Here is a 20,179-nt window from a genome sequence, read left to right on the forward strand (position 1 = left end):
ATTAAAAAGATCTGTTCTTTCTTGCTGCTTGCTTATAAAACATAGTTTTATTTCATAGGGTGTATAAACTCTAAGAAGCAAACAGTCAACACAAGTAGAGACATTTTACATGATTTTGGAGTCTTTTTTAAGGAACAGAATTTCTCATGTGGACTTCTAAAAAAACAAACAAAAAAATACAAAACAAGACCAACACATGGCTGAGCAGTAGTTATTCCTACTGGAGAAGCTACAGAAAATTCACAAATCGTACTGCCCAGAGATCTTATGCTGTTAATACAAAGTTTTTATTTCCTACTTGACTAGATGAGAAAAATGTTTTTAAAGTCACAGGAATGTTATTCACCTAACATTGAAAATCAGAAGATTAGCAAGTTGAAATGATTCATATGGAAAAAACAACAAAGCTGTTTTCAGAGTGGGGGTTGCATGCACAAATGTACCAGCAATATTTCATTCTTAACATTCTTATTAAATGTCATTAATGAAATTTTTATCTATCTATATTTTTACATTATAGATCAGAATATGGCTACACATCCCTGCTGTCATGCAGCACATTATACCCTTTAGGACTTACGTTATCAGGTAAATGTTTAATTTAAGAATTTGTTCTTGGGGGCAGTTGGAATGCCTACTTATATGTACTTTCTAATCATTCAAGTTGTTGCTTTTTCTGCATTACTTTAATAAGGTGAGTGACAATAATGTTAAGAGGAAGTTGAGGCAGTTCCTTCCAGCTACCTGATTTCAATGTGGATCAGATCAGTCTTGAGAATAATATTTTTTTATATGACATTCAGCCCTATGCTGGTACATCAGGATGAACCATAAAACAATTTTTTTTATTGTGGTATTTTCTTAGAACTTTAGAAAAAACTTGCAATGAGGTGATGGAAGTAGAGGAGTAATATGTAGTTGCTAAAATTTCATATACTGTTATATACTGGTCACTGCTAATTCTTCAGTGTTCTGACCTTAATTTTTTAAGGCACAGAGAACCTAAAAAGTAACTTTTCTTGCATTCACCTGAAACTTCTCCAGACTTTGAGTTTCCTGTAATTGTACTTTCAGAAATGTGCTTATTCTGGTCAAAGCTGGTTTTCTCAATATCAATAAATGTGCTCTTGCAGATTGTCTTAACAATAACGGTATAAAAACACAATTTAAAAAGATGGGCAACAAAAAATTACACCTAACAATGAGGCTGAGAAGTATGTTTCATATTTTAAAATGTTCTGGCTTTAATTGTAATTTATTTTAGCAGCATGAAAATTATTTGTTTGGCTACAGAGCTACCCTATTTTAACATGTTTTCTACAAAATGATACCAGCAGACAGAAGAGTACTAGCCTGTTAGTCTTGGTACAAGTCACAAGCGCAGTCCTGGTATGTTCAGAGGAAGTGGAAGCTCTGATGATCAGAATTGTTGATCCACAGTGCTTCCTATGCAATACAACAAGAAAGAATAGAGCTGAAAAAATTTAAATTACTCTTCTGCTCAAAAGTATTTTTCTTAAGAATTTGAGTTTTATTAGAGTGTCCAAGACCACCGAGATGGGCCTAAAAACAAAAACAACAGCAACAAGCTAAGGAAGAAAACTAATTTACTAAATATGATAGTGAAATATGAGATAATACAATATAATATAAATGGAATTGAAGCTAATAAATAAATGTTTGTGAAAGAGAGAGTGACTATCTGAAATCTAAGGCCCTCCTCGAATGCTGAAGGCAGGGTGGCTATGGAGCACACGTTGAAGAGTCAAGTGGTAAAAGAAGAGCCAGTCTAGTGACTTGTGAGCAGTTTTATCTTTCCCTCTAAACAGAAAACAGAAATGGAGCAGTGAAAGTCTTCTGGGATATGTAGTTCTTTTCTCCTGAGAACCAGGTAGCTGGGAATATCAACAATCCATGAAACTGAAGCAGTAAGTCTTTAACTCCCAGTGCGCCACATGATGTTCAGATGTGGAATACTGATAATAAAAATCATAAACCCCGAACATGGTAACAAGTACTACCAAGATGATAGTAAGGGTGATAAAGAAGGTAGGAGATTTAAAAAAAAAAAAAAAAGGACATTAAAAGGCACATTCTAGGGATGTTGGTTTGTTGTTTTTTGTTTTTGTTTTTTTCCACAAAAATGGCTGTTACGAATGACACAAAGGCAATAAATAGGGAATGATTATTCAGTTTTTCAAAACAACAGAAAATCTAATAGAGTCATTGGGTTGTAGGCTTAAATGAAAGGGGACTGGTTTTCCTGCAGTCACAGTTGTGAAACTAACTGCCACATGTTAATGAGAAAGCCAAGAATACAAAAAGGAAAGAAATGATTTCACAGTAGCACATAGGTTCATCTTTTATTTATGTATGGGATAAATCTTTCATCTGCTTTTAGAAAGTCTATTTTGGGCTGACTAGACCTTGCTCCAATGACACTCTTATTATGCAAGGCAATGCAGCAAATTTACAGTTAGTCAGTGTAAGGAATAAAGAAAGATTTGTGTTAATTACCAGTGCTAACTAAATATTTCATTATTTGTTAAAATGGCAAAAAGCATTAAATGGCTTAGGCCACTCTATCTTTCCACATTCAGAAAGAGATTTAACCTATTCTCCAAGTTTATGATCAAGTGGTTGGCAATCCTGCCCGTGGATAGGGGTTGTAACTAGGTAATTTTTAAGGTCCCTTCCAGACCAAGCAATTCTGTGATTCTAAATTTGAGTAGCTTTAGTCTTGGTGGTAGAAATACAATCATGTTTGATTTATGATGAGCATTGTAGGGCTGTAAGTTTTCTAATGTAGATGCAGTTTTACTCATAAAGACGTTATGTGATACGTTCAGAAGTAACCTGGATGTGGTCCTGGCAGCATGCACTGGATGGCCCTTCTTGAACAGGTGTTGGACCGGATGGTCCAACCTCTACCGGTCTGTGATTCTGTGATTTTTATGTTTATACTGTGCTTAGGTAATACAATAACCCTGTTAGATTGAAAAATCTGAATTTGGGTACTAAAAGTACTTTGTAGCTTTCTCTCTGGCCTTAGCAAAATAGCTTTTACCGTTAAATATTTCTGTAGCTCTGAAAATGAATCATGGAATCATAGAATGGCCTGGGTTGAAAAGGAGCTCAAAGATCATCTAGTTTCAACCCCCTACTACGTGCAGGGTCGCCAACTACCAGACCAGGCTGCCCAGAGCCGCATCCAGCCTGGCCTTGAATGCCTCCAGGGATGGGCCATCCACAACCTCCTTGGGCAACCTGTTCCAGCGTGTCACCACGCTTCCTCCCAGTATTCAACCTAAACCTCGGTTTAAGACCCTTCCCCCTTGTCCTATCACTATCAACTCATGGAAACACTTATCCCCCCTCCTCTTTATACACTCCCTTCAAGTACTGGAAGGCCACAATGAGGTCTCCCTGGAGCCTTCTCTTCTCCAAGCTAAACAAGCCCAGTTCCCCCAACCTTTCTCCCTAAGAGAGGTGCTCCAGCCCTCTGATCATCTTAGCGGCCCTCCTCTGGACTCATTCCAAGAGATCCATGTCCTGCCTGGGACAGGGGATCCTGTCTGGGGGTCCCAGGCCTGGATGCAGTGCTGCAGATGGGGCCTCACAAGAGCCGAGCAGAGGGGGACAATCACCTCTCTCTCCCTGCTGGCCACCCCTTTTTTCATGCAGCCCAGAACACAGTTGGCCTTCTGGGCTGCAAGTGCACACTGCTGGCTCATGTCCAGCTTCTCGTCCACCAGGATCCCCAGGTCCTTCTCCGCAGGGCTGCTCTCAAGGAGATCTTCCCCCACTCTGTATAAACACCTGGGATTGCCACAGCACTTGGCCTAGTTGAACCTCATTAGGTTTTCATGGGCCCACTTGTCCAGCCTGTCCAGGTCCCTCTGGATGGCTTTCCTTCCCTCCAGTGGATTGACTGCACCGCTCAACTTGGTGTCATCTGCAAACTTGCTGAGGGTGCACTCGATGCCACTGTCTGTCACTGATGAAGATGTTGAAGAGCACCGGTCCCAAGACCGACCCCTGTGGGACACCATTTGTGACCGGCCTCCACCCTGACACTGAACCCTTGATCACAACCCTTTGGCTGCGACCAGCCAGCCAATTCCTAATCCATTGAACAGTTCATCCTTCAAATCCACACCTCCTCAATTTAGAGAGAAGGATGTGGTGAGGGGCCATGTCAAAGGCTTTGCAAAAGTCCAGGAAGATGGCATCCATCACCCTTCGCCCATCCACCAAAGCCATCACTCCATCACAGAAGGCCACCAGATTGGTCAGGCACAATCTGCCCTTGATGCAAGTTAAGGCTAGACACAGTAAATGAGCTAAAAGAGCCCTAAAAATATTGTCGTTTTGTGAACTATTTAAGAAGATGGGAAAGGAAGTGAGAAATAACAGTGATGATAATTATGTATATTTACAAAACATGTGAAGCACAACACAATTACCGCTTGCTGACCAGTGCCCAGCCAGTCCCTGAGCAGCAGCTGCTGCCCCAGCCAACTCCTGTCGGTTTTATCATTTTTTCTCATGATGTCATATGACATGAAATATCCCTTTGCCCTGTTGAGGCCAGCAGTCCAGATCTCCCAGCTCCTTGGACATCCGCAGGCCCTTCACTGACAGGACAGTACAAGGCAATGTACTTTGCTTTCTGTACAGCACTGCTCAGCAACAACTAAAGCATCAATGTATTATCAATAGTGTTTTTCTCCCAAAGCCGAGATATAGTATCAAACCAGACAATATGAAGAAAAAAACAACTCTGTCCTAGCTGTAACCAGGAAACTTATACAATTTTTTTCATTCTACGTATAATTTCTTTTAAGATCTTTGGTCTTTTGAATTTCTTGACTAAAGAGTTGAGTATGACAATGCGTATTGTGATTGAAGAACTTTGGGAACAAGGGCTGATTATAGTTTGCATATAAAAACGTGGAGGTAAAAAATGGTCCAAGGTTGCTGAGTGTTGAAATGATCACATTTTGTAGCATGGACCAGTTAATTATTTCATCAGAGTGCAGCTCCTGTCACGTGTCTGTAGATTTGATGTAGTTTACTGGCTCTGGTTTGCTGCTGAATTCTTTTAAGTGAGTTCTGCCTTTTCATTGCCAGTTTCGTTTGGAAATCATAGCTCAGAAGCATGCGATTATCTGACTTCCACTGTTTCATGTAAGAAGTGAAATATCATAATAAGGACTCTCAGTGGTCCTTTTCTTGTCTTTCTTAAAGTTAGCCGTGATTTCTGTTATGAATGTAGCCTCTGATCATTTGCACTAGAGCATCTTCTCTGCGTTTAACAATGTTAAGTATCACTGGAGTGTGTTTATTTTAAGGCCTCTATGCAAGAGCTATGAAAAAGGGCCTCAGTCTTACTAAGAAAGAAGGCCTGTGGGTTTTTTTGTTGTTTTTTAAATTTACTAATGTTTACACAACAACAATGCGAAAGAATAGTGTGCAAATCTAATTAAGGGAGGTTTAATACTTCTTTTGCATTTTATAATATTCTCTTACATTTGTCAAGTCTCCCCAGGATGGGTTCAGATTTAAGACTGTCAAACATATTTATACTATATTTTTGTGCATTTAAATCTAGTTTGGATGGAGTTGAAATACTGAAGGCTTCAAATCTGCATTTCCAAAGAACTGCATGGGATTTGTGCCATTCTACATAAATCTGTTTCTTCAGAAAATAAATTTGAAGAGGTTTAAAATAAGAAATGAATTTACTTTATATAATATTTTATTGAATTTCGTAGTGTTTTTTTCATTGTTGTTAACTTTTGATAGACTATTGATAATAGTATTTTAAGGATTAGTACTCTTAGGGCTGTTGGAAATACATACTTGCTATAATCCAGATGGTGTTCCAGGAGTGTTCTAGTTTGAATCATGCTCTTTTTTCTCTTCTTCTTTTTGTAATTTATTCTAGGTATTTATGTAAACTATCAGACCAGGAGTTACGACAGAGTGCAGCCCGGAACATGGCAGATTTAATGTGGAGCACAGTTAAAGAGCCACTGGATACTGCTTTGTGCTTTGATAAAGAAAGTCTTGATCTTGCGTTTAAATACTTTATGTCTCCAACTCTAACAATGAGATTGGCTGGGCTGAGTCAAATCACAGTAAGAACTTTTTAAAAAATATAAATAATTTTTAGAAGAAAATATCTTTTTGTGCTTTACAAATTTCTGACTTGTTTTTTAGGTTTTTTTTTTTTTAACGTGTGGAAACAGCAGAATCCTAGTCTATGCAATATTAGGAAATTATAGTCGTGGTTGTAAATGGTTCACTGAGAGATATGACTGTAACGTATTTCCTGAACAATTTACCGTGCTAAACACAACTGTATTTTAAATATGTTTTGTGTCAGCTGTGTGAAATTAAATCCCTTGACATGGCTTTATTTGTTGCTTACCACAAAACAGTGTTTTGATTTTCACCTTCACAGTGTTTACAGATTACTGTAATTAGCTGCTTCTCTGTGTCGTGTGTACCTTTTTCCTGTTTGTTTTGTATAGCGTCTTTCTCAAGAGAGTGCATTTCCACATCAATTAACAGGAAATTGAATTGAGAAGATCAGCAAATAATATTAGTACATTTAAAACAAAAATCCTCACTTTTGTCTTTCCCATGGACGTCACCAGTCAATGTACATTGTGCATCCTTTGTCATTGTTTCCAACATATGCATTCAAGTCATACTGGAACAGCTGTACAAAAGTGAATGTTACTAATCTGAGTCTTTTCAGTTTTCAGGTTTGTTTGACAGTCTTAAATATAAGATTTATAGGGCTTATTGTCATGTTTGCCTTAATACAAAAAATGATGAATAGAGACAAACGATTTTAGAATGATTGAACACTCTTTTAGGTTTTGCAGTCTTTCCTGAACACATTTAACCTCTCCTCTAGTAGATTACACAGTATCATTCAATGATTCTGTTCGTCACTGAGTGTCAGTAAATACAAGACAGGTTTATGTAGATTTCATTTTACTTTTTGCTGCATTTATACATAGAATTATTTACAGTTGCATTTTTGACTGGCGATTTAAAATGACCTGTACTTCCCATTAGAATATATGTATTTTTGTTTAAAAACACCAATCATTAATTTGCATTGACACATGACCTCCTACATTTAAAAAATATGTAAATTATATCCATTCAGTATTAAATGCTATTTTAAGAGAATCTGCACTTTTTGTACCCAAATCCATTGTCATTTAGTTTTGCATTTATATAATGGAAAACATAAGACAGTTAACTCAATAGAGATGCTAAAGCAAACTACAGAGAAATTTAACTTTTGGAAGAAATAGTGACAGTGTGTATTTGTTACTGTTTATATGCATAGGTAATTTATGACTTTGCATAAATACTATTTATAGTATGCTCGATGCTTGAATTCTGATTTTCTGTCCTTATTAGTGTAAAGTGAATTTTCAGGTTCGTTCTGTGTAGTGCGAAAACTTTGGAGGGTTGGTGAAGTCTTAGGCTGGCAATACAGCATCTATTTTTGTTTGGATTTTTCATTGCCATGTACATTAATGTTTGTGGAGTAACAGATTTCTTAACATACCTCGTACATATATTTAAAAGTATGGCCATTGCTTGGATGTAGAAGGAATTTCCCTCTGCCAAACTTTTAAAAAATTTATTTTATTCTGTAGTGATTTGGAAAATGTAATTTCTAGTATCAGTGGTTTAAAAGTAAATTTCCAGTGTTTGAGTAACATTGTGTCTTTATTACTGTAAGCACTTCAGTTTTGAGCAGATGATTTCATCAGCTACTTTATGCATATCCATATGCAAAATGAATGCATGAGTTTATTCTTCATGCATTTTGTTCTTTTAGGGTAATGTTAAATTGTGTCTCTTCAAACAGTTATGCTTTGACATGTTAAAATCAATGGTTGTTACTATAAAACTGAGATTTTTAGTAACAGATATTACCAAAAGCAACATTCTGCAGTATTTTTTGACTAAAGCAAATAGGTTTCAGCATGTGAAAAAAAACAACCCTGTAATGTTACTTGTTAATAAATTCTTGAGTCGTTTTTATATAAATATTCTATAAAATTACTTAGAACTCCGAGACAAGTCATTTTTCTTTTTCATTCAAGTCACGGGGAATTTTCTTCTTTGGTTCTATTTTTAAAGATCTCATGGAAGAATCTTTGGAAGTATCTAATGCTTTTCTTGACTTCTGAGCTTTGTTTCATTTAGTTTAGTATGCTTTGCCAGGAGCAGTTTTAATTGCCAGATCTGTGAAATTTGAGCCAAAATTTACAGGAAGTTTGACTGCAAACAAGGATCTGTTTGCAAAAATATCACGAAACCACTTAGTGTTTTCACACAATCTTGTCTTTTACTGATATGCTTTCTTGACTACTTTTATGAAGTTTCTTTTATTTCTACTCATGACTTTGGTGGCTAGAATTTGTTGAAATAATTTCATTGAATTATTCTGCCCAGCCAATACAATTTCAGCCTTCCATTTTGTATTCAAGACTTTAGAATAAAGAAAAATACTTTCCATTCTTCAACTTTTATTTGTCTAAAACTGAGGATTTGATCTTGGTCTATTTGGTCTAACATGACCAGTCCTAAAATTAAACCTTTCAGTTCCATGGAAACTCTTGAGACTCACAGAATACATGCTGTATGGCATACAGGGATTATATTTGCTTACCACCAAATACAGACTTACCTCTCTTGAGGAGTAGTGTATACATAATGTGTCGTGTCATCTGACTTAAGTTCTTATTTACAAAACAAGGTTTAAGACACATGCAGGTTAATTTTACCAAAGAGGAAGCTTGAATGGTTGAATATCAAGTTGGAAATAGCTACAGAAAACCAAGATTTACCAGAAGTTTTTACCTTGTCCCGCTTCAGTTTCGTCTTCCTGTAATTCAGTTCCTAAGTTCCCTCTTCTCTGTCTGCTATTGCATCACAGATAGGATTCTTTGTCTTTTCTTTCTTTCTTTTTTTTTTTTTCCCAGATTCTTCTAGTTAGTTAGAAATTAACTTAAATATGTGGAAATAAATATTCATAACTTATCTGGGCGTTCTTTTTTTTTTTTTCAGGTTTTTAGTGAAGATAGAAATGTAGCATTATAGGATTTTCCCAGGGAAAAAAGAAGTCAGTACAGAACTTAGACAGTGCACATTTATTTCTTCCTGCATTGGTTTCCTGTGTAGAAAGTTTAATTTCCCTTGATGACTGGATCATGACACATAAGTAGCTAGGGAGATTACTTTCTGTTCTTAGCTTTCTTTGTTTTCCTTCTGTTGTATTCAGTAACCAGAATAGAATATCTTTATTAGATGGATTGAGTGTCTGGGCAGAGATGTCTTCAGTTTCTTGGAGTCTTTTATGTATCATAAAAAATTGAAAAATGTTCTTGTCTTTGACATTTAATGATAACATAACATGAAGTGAAAAAAATTTTACCAGGTGAGTGAGAATAAGGTGGTGCATCACTTTCCCATATGTACTTTGTATTGCACTATTATGTCAAAAATCTAAGTTTTTATTGTTGAAATCATATGAACCTGCAAATATAAAAAATGTCACCTTTCAACAAAATTCTTTTGGATAAGGATTCTGTATGGGAAATTTGAGTCAACATGTGACCATAGATTTAAAATTGGTAATAGTCATACTTTGATACTCTGACTTTTCACTTTATTTGACCCAGTTCTAATCAGTCATAGCAACTTGTTTCTTAAGTTCTTTTCCTGTATTTTCCATGTTTCACTGAAAAAAAAGCACATATCCTGTGTTTTGTTGAAAATTACTATTAATAACTTATCTGTTAATTGTTGCATAATCTAGCTTTCATGTCTCACTGATTTTTACTTGTATTCAATTTTGTTTCATAAAAAACACTTTTTTTCCCTCTTAAAATTTTTGGGATTAGGTATAAATATTTGTGTACAGTTTGAAGGAGATTAACTGCCAACAGAATTATGGAGCACATGAACTTGAGTTGTTTCAAGGAAGAAAAGAATAAGCCTTTTGATGAAGTTAAGCGACAAGTTTGATTGGAATTTCAAAAATTCCATTGCAGTGCCTTTTTTTTTTTTTTTTAATTACAAGTCAACAAATAAGCTTTATTACATAATTTTAAATGTTGAAAATATCATGTTTGTGTAAATGATTGGACATGGAGCCACCTGTGTTTCTGGAAGGTTGAAGCTGGGGGAAATTTTTTTCTTTTCATTTGAAATTAGTATTTTTTATTAAAAGTCCTTAGCTTACAAACATAGAAGAAAACCAGTATGGTTTCACCCAATAATGTCAAGTTGTACAATAGTTAATTACAGCTATCTCATTATTTTCTTTGAGAGCACTTCTCCAGAGGAATTTCTTATGGAAAGCCTTTTTAAATACTAGAGAAATTTCTGATGTTTAAAGGTGCATTAAAAAATTGTTTAGTCTATATAATTGACAGCCCTGGGATTTACAGTCTCTAGTTTCTGAAAATCACGCTTGTGAAATCTGTGTGTAGTTTTTATTTTAAAATTCCAATTCAGGTAGTGTACTCTGTCATCCTCCTCTATCATAACATTCAGGTATTTAAATGATTCACTTTTCTCATGCAACATTGAACTAAGTTTTAGATGATGGTAGCAGGCTCATGCTTCTAGAGACAGCTTTGTCTTTTTATAGATGATAATAATGCAATCCCCCAATGCTATTCTGCACCAAATTATTCCAATCTCCTTAAATTAACAATAGGAGAAGGTTGAAATAACTTCATGGTAAGATGAGGCAGTTCTAACAATAAGTTTTAAGTTATTTGTAGTTTCAACACATGGAGTTAATACACTTTTGTAACAAATAAAACTGCTTTCCTGTAAATAGAGTAAGGCATTACAATTTAACAACAAACTAACTAATTAAACCCACTATCAAATATAGCTTTTCAGAATTCTTGGCTTTCAAGGGTATTAACAATGAATTTTGGCAACCTGAACAAAATTAAGATTAGTATACAGTCAGAAAAGGTTTTGGTTCATGGGCATATTTACTGAGGTGTTTTATAATTGTGAGACAAAACATGAGAGACATGATCTTTTAACAGGTTGATTTCTTCAAGACATCTTGTTAAAAAAGAAAAAAAAAACCCTCCATTATTTTTATGAATATTGAAATTTTAACTCTTTGGCTTTGTAGACTCTTTTTTTTTTTGCCATATTACCAATATTGAAGTCTTTACTGTTGTAGTAAGTTCTGTAATGATACAAAAACTCATCCTAAAGCCTGTGTTAAGAGTGTGTGTTTCATTACTCATGAAGAGCTATGTGCAAAGATACTACTAGATGCCTTGATTTGATTTCTGTTGAGACAATTTTCTAACACCATTTAACTGGTTTAGTAAAAGAATTGTTGATTTAAAAGAATAAATAAATAAATAAAACCAATCCCACTTGCATGCTAAAATATGTGTTGCTTAAATTTTTGTCAAAGGAATTTATTTAAAATCACTGAAAGGACTATAAAAATATGTTTTCTGTTGCAAATATTATTTATAAATATAACAGAACTACTTTACAATATATTTAGATAACATTTTATTTTTTTCTTCCCTTTTTAACTATAGAATCAACTTCATACCTTCAATGATGTCTGTAATAATGAGTCATTAGTTTCAGACACAGAAACGTAAGTAGGAACATTACATACTGTAAGTGCTCTGTATGATTGCAGTTCTATATTGTTGTAAATTTAAAAAATTGGGAATCTGATCATCTGAGCTGTTTATGAGAAATATTCTAATCAGGGGGGTAATAAATGTTTTTAAATGGTTATTTCTAAAGTATTACTAAATGTTTGTGGATTTTTTTTTACTGTTTTTTTGAAGGAGATAAGGTAACCTTTAGGAAAATGTAGATTATGAAATAATAAATTCCCGTAATAGCTATGAAGTATAAATATGAACTAGCTAACTCACATCCAAGTAATATTTTTGCTGTCATCTCATTGCTTCTAATACTTAGTTAACTAAAACTTGTTTTGCTGTCACTGGAACCCATTCTTGTTACTAGTTTTCCACAGTTTGTGTGCTTTTAGAACAGGTTTTTGTTGTTTTTTTTTTCTTCAAAATCCCTTTCAGGTGAGCGTAACAATTTTAAACATGAATCCTATAAATCTTTGTGAATTTTAATGTATGGGATTAATTAAGAACATATAATTAAGGAAATGTGTTACGTTTGGACAGCTTTAAACTTGACATAGAACTGTATATGATTTAGACAAAATTATGTATTTAGGTGGCTGAAATAAGCATTCTTTTGAATTCCTAGACAAATTCTCTAAAACTTAGGATTTTACTTGAAACATGCACTTTCCTCATATCTTCGGGGTTGTATCCATGTGTTTATCTTGTTTCACTAGATACACACAACCTCCAGTATCTTTTCCGTATTAGCAGTGTGTATGACAGCAGCAGTTGTCTTGCTTTTTATGTAGTTAGTTGGTTTTCTTTAACACTTGCTTATTTAGCTCTAGCAGCAGTCAAGATTGCAATGGCAATCGTGTGAATGGCAACTTGAATATTTTAAGTGGAATTTGTGTTAATAAGTTGATACTCTAAAAAGATAATGAGAATCTACAATATTTTTGCTTCTAGGAAAATGTGAAAATACCTTGAGAATACAAACCAAATAGCTGCTTGCAGTCTTTTTGTTTAAGTCATTCATTGTTAAATGAATAGGTGAACATGAGTCCATTTATTGGAACATGATAGCCATTTATTTAAAAGTGAATTTTGACACATAGTATCAGGAAAAAAAAGATAAACAGAAGAATTAACTTCAAGTGTGATGTAAATATCTCACTATAATCTGGTGAAACCTGAATGCAATTTCACTAAGCAAATGTACATTTCTCAATATTTGCAGTATTCTAATAAATTATTTGTGCCCTAGGAGGTGTGTTTTTTTTCCAAAGCCTTTCATTCAATATCAGTAGAAGTAAATAGTGCAGGAGTATAACTAGCTTTTAGGTTGTACAGTAGAAAGATTTTAAGATTCAAATGAGGTGGCTTGGTTGACTGGGATGTGTACTGCCAATTTATGGTGTATTGTTTCTCTGGGACAGGCAAACATGTTTTATCCATTCTTTCTCCTCCTTGCTTCATGCTGTAAATCTGAAACGGAGGTGTTTCTCGGTTTATCGTGTGAAATACACTGTGATTTAATTGTTTAACAAGTAGTAACAAATTGAGGAGCACTGAAACGGAAAAAAGAGGGTGTTAAATTTCCCTGAAGAAGAGCATATATACTATGGAAAAAGATCAGTTATCTTAAAGCTGAAGGAAATTGTAAAGTTCTCACTTGGGATATTACTTTCTTTTCAAGGGCATCTGTAAGCCTGTCATTTGAAAGGAATGAATTGTTAACAGCATACCTTTTTTTCCATGTTTGTAGTATGTGATTTTTTTTCTAATCTGAATTCCAGTCATTCTGATATTTTACCTGAAAAATTGGGTACAAATCAATACCAAGTGTTGCTACTTGTATTCATATGTCTTTTGGAATCACCCTATTATTTTGCAGGCCAAATAATCACAGAAGTTTGACACAGAAGGATGGGGAAAATGTCTTTCTTTTGCAGTTCTTTCAGTACAAAGCTTCTCTCTTGCTAGACTTAATTCATGAGAAATTTTTGGATCAGAAAGCGTTTATGGAATTTGGCAGTGATTGAGCAGCAAAAGTAAAGCTCTTCAGTCCTATTTTTTTTCCTTGGTCAGAGGAGAAGTCTTATTTATTTTCTACCTTTGTAGCCTCTGCATATTTATCAAAGAAAGATGTTTTCCGTTATATGTGGTCATCCCACTTACGTGTTTTGACTTTTCCAGATGCATTTGGAACTGTCAACCTTTGCGATTTCTGCTTCTATATCTTGATAAGGTGGGTTTATGGGAGGTATCTTTTTTTTCTTTTCTTTCAAGAGCTACAAGGTACTTATAGCTCTTCCTCCTGTATGGAAGTATCAGAATTTCTTTTTGCAAATGTTTTACAACAGTAGCTTCCCACCTTTATCTGCATGGATTGCAGATTTTTCTGTAAGACAAGTTGAAGTGTTTTTTGCCTATGGAGAACATTGGATTTCACAACTTTTACTGGAAAGCAGCAGAAAACTAAGGGAAATCTTTTCTCTAGCTGTAGATATTTGTATGTCTTTTTACATTTAGTTTACTTGACTTGTCTTCTGCAGGGTTGAGGGTCTGTGCTGATTGATACCATCCATCAGAATGATCAATTTTGCTTTAATTTTGCTGTTCCTGGCTTTTAAGTTAGAATCTAATTTTTGGTATCAGGGAACTATCTAAGGTACTGAGGAATATGAAATTTAGCAGAGGTAAAATAATGAGGTTGAATAGGAGAGTCTTCGTGGCTTTGAATAGTGATTTCTAAAACTATTTGGCTGATGTCACTTTCTGAAAACTGGTCATTTTCTTAATGGAGGGAATGTGGTTTTTTTTCTGTATGGACTATAAGAGGAGAAAGTATTTTTCTTTTCCTTAATGAGGAACCGTTGGTTTGTGAAAATGGCAGTATAGATATTTTGTTCTGATTTTCACTTGGCAGGCCAAGAATTTGAGTTTTGGTATTCAGGTTGATGCTGAGATGACTTCCCTCCTCATTTTAGAACCTGACTGCCCTCACTAAAAATTCACATCACCTGTCAACATAAGGGTCTAGATTGTTTCTTCTTTCCCTCTTAAGCAGATACTAAACTGCAAGTTTTGTGTTGGTTTTTCCCTTTACTACTATTTTGTTAGTTTGTTGAGTACTTTCTTGTATTTTGCCTTGGCTCACCAACTGAGTTTATAGCAACTTGATTTAAAAGCCACTTCCCCCTCTATTTCCACGTTTATATGGATCTTCTCAGGTTTTCTCCAGAAACAATACTATAGTTACTCAGCTCTCCAGTATTTCTTTCTAGTGGCATACGTTGTAGTTCAACTGTGTTATACTTTCAGTGCTTGCGAACTGTCTAATAGGAAGGTGTATGCTGATAAAAAAAAAAACAAAACAAAAACATGTTTGTTGGGAAAGTGCCTACTATATGCTTTTCACATTTCTGATCCTAAATAATCAAGATCAATGCTTCCCGTTTGTGATTATTTTCATAGGCTGTATTTGAGTGATTTAGTCAAGAAATGTTAGTGTTCATCCTTTACAAGCTACTTGCTGTTGCTATGTTTTTTTGAATTTTTGTATTACATTTTTTCCAGAAACACTGATGGATTTTATCCAGTACTGAGCTAGTGTGTTTTTGTAGCTGCATGGTGATTGTGATGGGAATAGACTGGTTGGGTAAATAAGATTTTGTTCTGGGGGGTTACTTTGCTATGGGATTGGATTGGGATTTGCTATGAGAATTTGAATGTTCCTGTGGTTATCAAGTATTGCACCTAAGCCTTAGCTTAAAATCTTTCTAGGAATTTAACACAGTCTTTCTTTAGGGAGGCATTCTTTAACAGCTACCAGGAGATGTATACACTGTAGTTACCTTTTAGATTTATTTACAACAATGAATGAAATACTCACCTGCTGTAAATGCAGTTCAGAAACAGCAGGTTTTATCAGAAACAGACACTTCTGCTCTTTTTTCCAGTCTTGTGGAATATTTAGACAAGTTAAAAGTTCTTGAGTTTAATTTCTTGGAACTAAAACATCTGTTTTGAAAAGACATTAATTGATTGTGATTTCTATTAAAAGTTTAGGGAGAAACTAATGAAGCCTAGAGGTTGTATAGCCCAATATTTTGTGTAGATTTCCAGCTGGAGAAAGATTTGGAGACAATTAAACTAGCATGTCTGCTCCCTTCACTTCATTTTCTCCTTTTGCCTTTACTAAATCTACCACAGAGAGCTGATATATTTCAAAGGTGAATGTTCTTGCTGCGTAAGTGTCAAGGGCTTTTTTACATGTTTTTTTTTTTTTTTTTTTACATTTTTTACATACGTAGTGATATCATATAGTAGTAGTCATTTGCAATTTGCAAATCACTCTGTGAAATAGTACTTATTTCTTTTGAAGAATACAGCTGTATTACAGGAATGTTAATATAGCTGTAAATCAGAATGAAACCACCTTGAAAAATACTGAATATTATACTTATTACTTTGGGTTTTTTTACTTGTTGTAAAAAGTTGTTCTAGGTTGCTCTGCTTTTTTGTTTGTGTGAGTTTCTGAAATTGCTTGTGAGTTAAGGTGTTCAGTCTGTTTTCAAGTGTGACGAAACATATTCAAGGAAAAACCGCTAGGCAAAAATATCTTATCTTTGAGAATTCGTGTATTAAAAAGGGCATTCCTTCAGAAGAGTAATCCATTATTTCTCAGAAGAAAACTTGCAGATTAGAGATGAAGAGTTATCATACTTCTTTAATAAGATGGTGTAGGAGCCAACTCAAGAAAGAGTTCTCTTTCTTTTCTTTGGGGTAGCCAGAATACAATGTATAACTCTGAATACAGCATCTAATGGATATTGTGTCATACTGAGCACTGTGTCTTATGTCCTTCTGAATTACCAATAAGGATGAATCTGGCAGTGTTTATCTGGGGTTTGTTGTCAAAGATACAGATCTAACAGTCCAGATCCAAAAAAAAAACTAAGTGGTGCTGGAAGAAAATTACTTCAGTTGACTCTGGTGTTAACTCTGAAGTGTTTTTCAGATATGTTATGCTTCTTCAAATTTCATAGTCAGAAATGTTTCCATTCAGATCTCCTACATCCAGTAGGTGTATGTTCAGTTATGTGACCAGGTCTGTCTACCTTTTATATGAGCAGAATGAAAACTGATGCTTTTTGGCTGTATGGTGGTCATGGGGGAGGGTCCTTTCAACTACAGTAGGGCAAAAGCAGTACAAAGCAGTAAGAGTTAAGCTGGAAGCAAACTGGCTGTAAAGGAGGGAGTAACATTCAGTGTTCAAGAGTGTGGGCTGGGAAACTGTAACGTAAGACAAATGGTAATTCTTGATTTTGAATTCCATCACAGCTCCTTATGGCTTTGTATACACTGTAGGTTTATTACTTCCCAGAAGGCACTGTAGTCCTTATGTTGCTTGGCTCTTTATCAGTAACAAATTCATGTATTTTCATATCATTTACATGAGTAAAGATTATTTTTCTCACATAAGAAATTGAACTGATTGCTCACATCTCACAAGTAAATCTGTGAGCACTCTGTTTTCTATTATTCTAGTCTTGCGGCTGATGCCAAGACTGGTGATCTAACAACATGAAAAGTCACAGGGCTACAAGCTCTTGAGCTATATGGACAATACCACTGTAGTTACTTCTGCTTGTCAACATGGAGGCAGATGGATAAGAGCATTGTTCAGAACCATTTCGATCTTCAGGGGATACTGGTGGATGTATTCAATTGAATAACAGCTTCAGCTGTAAAATCCATAAGATCCCACGTGAAAATCTGCAAGACCCACATGAAAACGTTTCTTCATATTTTATTAGAAACGAATTTCTAAATGAATTTGTAAAATGCATACTCAGAAGTTTGGTTTGGGATTGGTGTCTGAAGTTTTATGAGTAGTGGTTAATTTTATTTATTTATTTATTTATTTAAGCTGTTGGAAGTTAAAAGCAAAACAGACCTGATGTACCTTTTTTGTGATCTTTTCTGAGCAGATACTCATACTGACTTTACCTTGCTTTATTAACAAGTCACAAATGTTAGCATTGTTAAATTGTCAGATCTTGCAAACTAGTTAGTTCACAACTGTTTGGGGGCAATTACTTTTTTCAAACCGTATTTCAATGAACATTAGAATAGAATGAGGTAGTATAGGAATTCATCTGTAGCAATCAGGCAGTTCAGAACAACTATGGAATTGGCAGTATGCTGCAAAACGGTGGAATATGTTATGAATTGCCTGCAAGGCAACCCTTTTTTACTTAACAAAACCCATTTTCTTATAGTTCTAAGACTGACAATCTTTGTAATCCACAATAATTGTGGCTGTATTTGCGGCACTGGTAGTAGTGGTAAAAAATAATTATTCCTTTAGTCCTCTTAGACATCTCTTGTCTCCCCTCTCTCTTGTTTGCGTGACAGAGCACTTTTATTTCAGCATCATTTAAACTAGAGACTGAGCTTCAAATGCTGAATTGTGTTCTAATTGCCAAAATCTAGAACAACAAATGCTTCAATGTGTAGCTTATACACTAGTTTCCAGGCTGGGCAGTTAGTTTCGGAATTTTTATTTGTAACTTTTATTTTGGAAAATTCAGATTCTTTGTCTTGTTCTGTTTGAATATTTCATTATGGATTGTCAATGATTGTCAATTGCTGTGGATGAAACAAGATAAAAATTTTAAAGTATCTGTGTGCTGTCTCTATCTGTGAGTTTGACCATGTAATACGTAGGTTTTTGAAACTTTATGAATTGCTGTTTACTCTGGAAAATCTAAAAAATGTTTAAGTACTTTTCTTATAGAAATCATTTACATCACTCCTACCCGTGGTTACATTTGCAAACTCAGTAGTTATTTTGGAATTTTATTTTAAACTCAGATGAAAAGCAGATTTTTTAATCAAAAACTTCCTGTGAGGTGTCTGAAAGTAGTCTTCCTGTGGTCTTTGAACTCTAAGCCGTAAAAAAATTGGTGTAATTGTTTTTTACATGTTTGCTGTCAATCTAGAGGGATAAATGGGAAATGTCCATGTTTGGTATTAGTCTTCCTGCTGAAGTAAAAATACAGAGATACAGAGAACAGTGAATGAATGTATTGTATTCAGAAACATTTTTTTATGCTTACTACAGTTACAGATGTTAATTTAAATGAAATGGTGTGCTAGGGAAGAGTACTGGATATATATTATAGAAAGTTAGTTTTACATATATTTCCTCCCCTCCTTTTTTTTTTTTTTTCCTCTCCCCCCCCCATCTCTAGGTCAATTGCAAAAGAGCTTGCAGACTGGCTTATCAACAACAATGTAGTTGAACACATTTTTGGACCAAACATACACATTGAGGTCTGTATAAAATTATGTCTGTTATTTTTGGTGTGAATATTGAGGAGTAACTTGTTCTAGTATATCTTTCCTCAATATGTTTTCACTTTGCAGATCATCAAACAGTGCCAAGTGATTCTGAATTTCCTTGCAGCCGAAGGGAGACTTAGTACTCAACATATAGACTGTATTTGGGCTGCAGCACAGGTATATGTGATTTTATTTAATAATTGTAGAAGCAATACAAAAATTGGAAAATGACAAATTAATTTTATTTTACATGCATAAAGTTGAGTTCCTTGTATTTTTATTTGTTAATTGGAATGTTTGGCTTACCACATTTTGAGTTAGGAAACTTCCACAATTAATTTTTTTCATTAGTTGCTAAGATTTTACTAAGCTGTTTCAATGTTTATTGAATTCATAGTGTTTTCACCAAGAGTAGGGACAAAGATTGTAAGGTACTACTTCTACTGTTGTGTTAAGTTGCCTTGCTCCTTCTTCGTATAACTTCTACTTCACTACTTGGTGAGAATCAGGTGATAAAAATTGCAGCAGTGAAGTTCACAGCTGTACTTCAGTGCTGGTGCTAAAGTCTACAGAATGCAGTAAGATTTTACTTTTTGCTTGGTAGGCCTGGAAACTCTGAAAAACTTTTTTTTCCTTTAAAAAAATATATTATTTTACTAATTTGGATTTATTATCATGCTGTTTCTTTTAAATTATGGAGGGTTTTTTTTTCCTTAGGACATTTGAATACAGTTATCAGACATTCTGATAACCTGCTGTACTAACTTTTTCCGTGGTTTCATTCTACCTTTATAATGCATTACAGGTAAAAAAAAAAAAAAAAAGTCCACACAAAGGAAAGACTAAGTTTTCAATGTTGATTTTCCAGAAAAAAAAAATACAAAATGAAGGACAGAACAGATATATGGAACTTACTTTTACACAAGTTACAGTTTTTTTCTTTTTCCTGTGTTCAGCAGTATTAGTGTCTATTTAGTTTCAAATACTGCTGTAAACATTCTGTAAACTTTGTAGTCCGTTGTCATTATAAAATTCAGCCGAAATGTTATTGTGCTTGCTATAATATTCACTCTAACAGGCTTTAACATTTTTCTGTATTAGGTTAGTAATTATTTCAGTTTTATGTTGTT

At 34.6% G+C, this 20,179-nt stretch overlaps 1 protein-coding gene across 5 annotated transcripts in view; it reads left to right on the forward strand.

The window, feature by feature from the left end:
* USP34 (ubiquitin specific peptidase 34) overlaps nt 1-20,179 on the forward strand; it is a 132,948-nt gene that overhangs the window by 29,493 nt on the left and 83,276 nt on the right. For all 5 annotated transcript variants that reach the window (XM_031595167.2, XM_031595163.2, XM_031595166.2 and 2 more), the window contains 5 exons: nt 521-588; nt 5,951-6,143; nt 11,634-11,695; nt 18,959-19,040; nt 19,134-19,226. In XM_031595167.2, coding sequence (XP_031451027.1) covers nt 521-588; nt 5,951-6,143; nt 11,634-11,695; nt 18,959-19,040; nt 19,134-19,226 — 498 coding nt within the window. The remainder of the gene's footprint in view (nt 1-520; nt 589-5,950; nt 6,144-11,633; nt 11,696-18,958; nt 19,041-19,133; nt 19,227-20,179) is intronic.

This window comes from Phasianus colchicus, chromosome 2 (assembly GCF_987193195.1).
Source record: "Phasianus colchicus chromosome 2, bPhaCol1.hap1.1, whole genome shotgun sequence".
Classification (NCBI taxonomy): domain Eukaryota; kingdom Metazoa; phylum Chordata; class Aves; order Galliformes; family Phasianidae; genus Phasianus; species Phasianus colchicus.